Here is a 1,629-nt window from a genome sequence, read left to right as displayed (position 1 = left end):
ATTGCACACTTTCTGTAAATCATGTAAACTTCATTTCACTTCTCTTATATCACTGTTTGTCCTCTATATGAAATATTTAACTGATATTTTTAATCCAAACAATCTATAAAAGGTAAATCGGGAAAATTTACAAGGGTGCCCACACTTTTTCATATGACTGTATTTTATATATTCCATGCCAAATAAACAAATAAACAAACAAAGAACTAACCTCATGGTCAAAATCAAACTCCGAGTCTGAATCGTCCACTGGTGCACAGTTATCATCCTCTTCCTCCTCTTCTTCAAGCTCAGTACTTCAGAGCTTGCTCCACAGTCATGTAACGAYGACTCATTTTGACACACAGACTAACAACACCACGACAAACACTGCACACACACGAACATACTGTACTTACACACATGTCTGGACTAAAATTGAATCCACAACTAGCTAAATCCAAAATGTCGAAATCAATCCGTTCTCTCCAAGCCTCTCTCTCCACAAGCCTACGAACAAACTTTTTTCATTTGTTGTTTCGGAAATGTGGTGTGTTTGAGGAAATGGAAAAAATAGGTTTCAAGGTGCATTCAAGCACTTCCTGGTCACAAAACATTCTGTGAATGCGCATCAAATGCGTAAAAATGCGCACAACATTATGGCAAAAAATTATTCATCATTAAATCTGGTTTTCTTTGGAAGTAAATAAAAAACAATATAAAAACATTACTTTTATAAAGTTAGAAGTCAGTGCTGTCCAACCCAGTTCAAATGAACACTCTGTATGTTGCCACTTTTTTTGCAGTAGCCCTTTAAATGTGTCACGTCTTTGCCCACTCTGGAGCGGGCATCGAACTTAAGAGGGTTAACAACTAAAAGTACACATTTTCTTCATTTATTTATTTAAAGCTGTAGTTTTAAAGTTCTTCAAAGTGTCAATAAAAAGGGAATTGTGCCATGAATATAACTGGCTGTGAATTATTTATGTTGACCTATCACATTATTTTCGGGGGTGGGGGAGTTAGTGTTATCGTCCATTYATCATTATTGAAGTGAACTGGTCAATWTATCGTGATATTGATTTTAGSCCATATCACCTAGCTCTATCATTTATGTTGTGGGTTATTTTTTAATATTAAATGCAATTTGCCAGAGTATAACTAGATCCTAATTCATATRCCTTTTTGATCAGCAATCCTATGAGGTTCCTATCGCCATGAAGGCTGTGTTTGACTACATCGACATGTTTTCGTCTCGCATCCGGGAGATGGAGCAGCAGAAAAGGGAYGGGGTGGCCTGTAAGAAAGAAGACAAGCCCCGATCCCTGGAAAACTTTTTATCCAGGTAAGACTCCTCTTTACTCAWATAGGGACAATGAGCAAGTTGCAGTTTTTGTGTGTGTCCCACAGAGATGGAAAGGAACACAAACCATTGCAGTTTCTGCAGACTGAAACATTGTTATATAGTTTCACATACAGCGGGTAAAATAAGTATTGAACACATACGTCACCATTTTTCTGAGTAAATACTGTATATTACTAGAGGTGCTAATGACATGAAATTTTCACCAGAAAAAAGTTTTTCACAGGGAAAAAGTATTGAACACATGAAGAAAGGGAGATGTAAAAAGGCATGGAAAGCCAAGACAC

The 1,629-nt window shown here is 36.8% G+C and overlaps 1 protein-coding gene across 1 annotated transcript in view; it reads left to right on the top strand.

Annotated features, from left to right (window-relative positions):
- The window catches only part of ccdc80 (coiled-coil domain containing 80), a gene marked incomplete at its 5' end in the record, with an annotated part of 22,546 nt that overhangs the window by 16,345 nt on the left and 4,572 nt on the right, over positions 1-1,629 (top strand). Inside the window, 1 exon segment of the mRNA XM_014034515.1 lies at positions 1,173-1,324. Within this exon segment, the coding sequence (XP_013889969.1) occupies positions 1,173-1,324 (152 nt within the window).

Source organism: Austrofundulus limnaeus, unplaced genomic scaffold, assembly GCF_001266775.1.
Source record: "Austrofundulus limnaeus strain Quisiro unplaced genomic scaffold, Austrofundulus_limnaeus-1.0 Scaffold2148, whole genome shotgun sequence".
Classification (NCBI taxonomy): Eukaryota; Metazoa; Chordata; class Actinopteri; order Cyprinodontiformes; family Rivulidae; genus Austrofundulus; species Austrofundulus limnaeus.
Note: the sequence above shows the minus strand (reverse complement) of the source record. Positions and strands in the feature narration are given on the sequence as shown.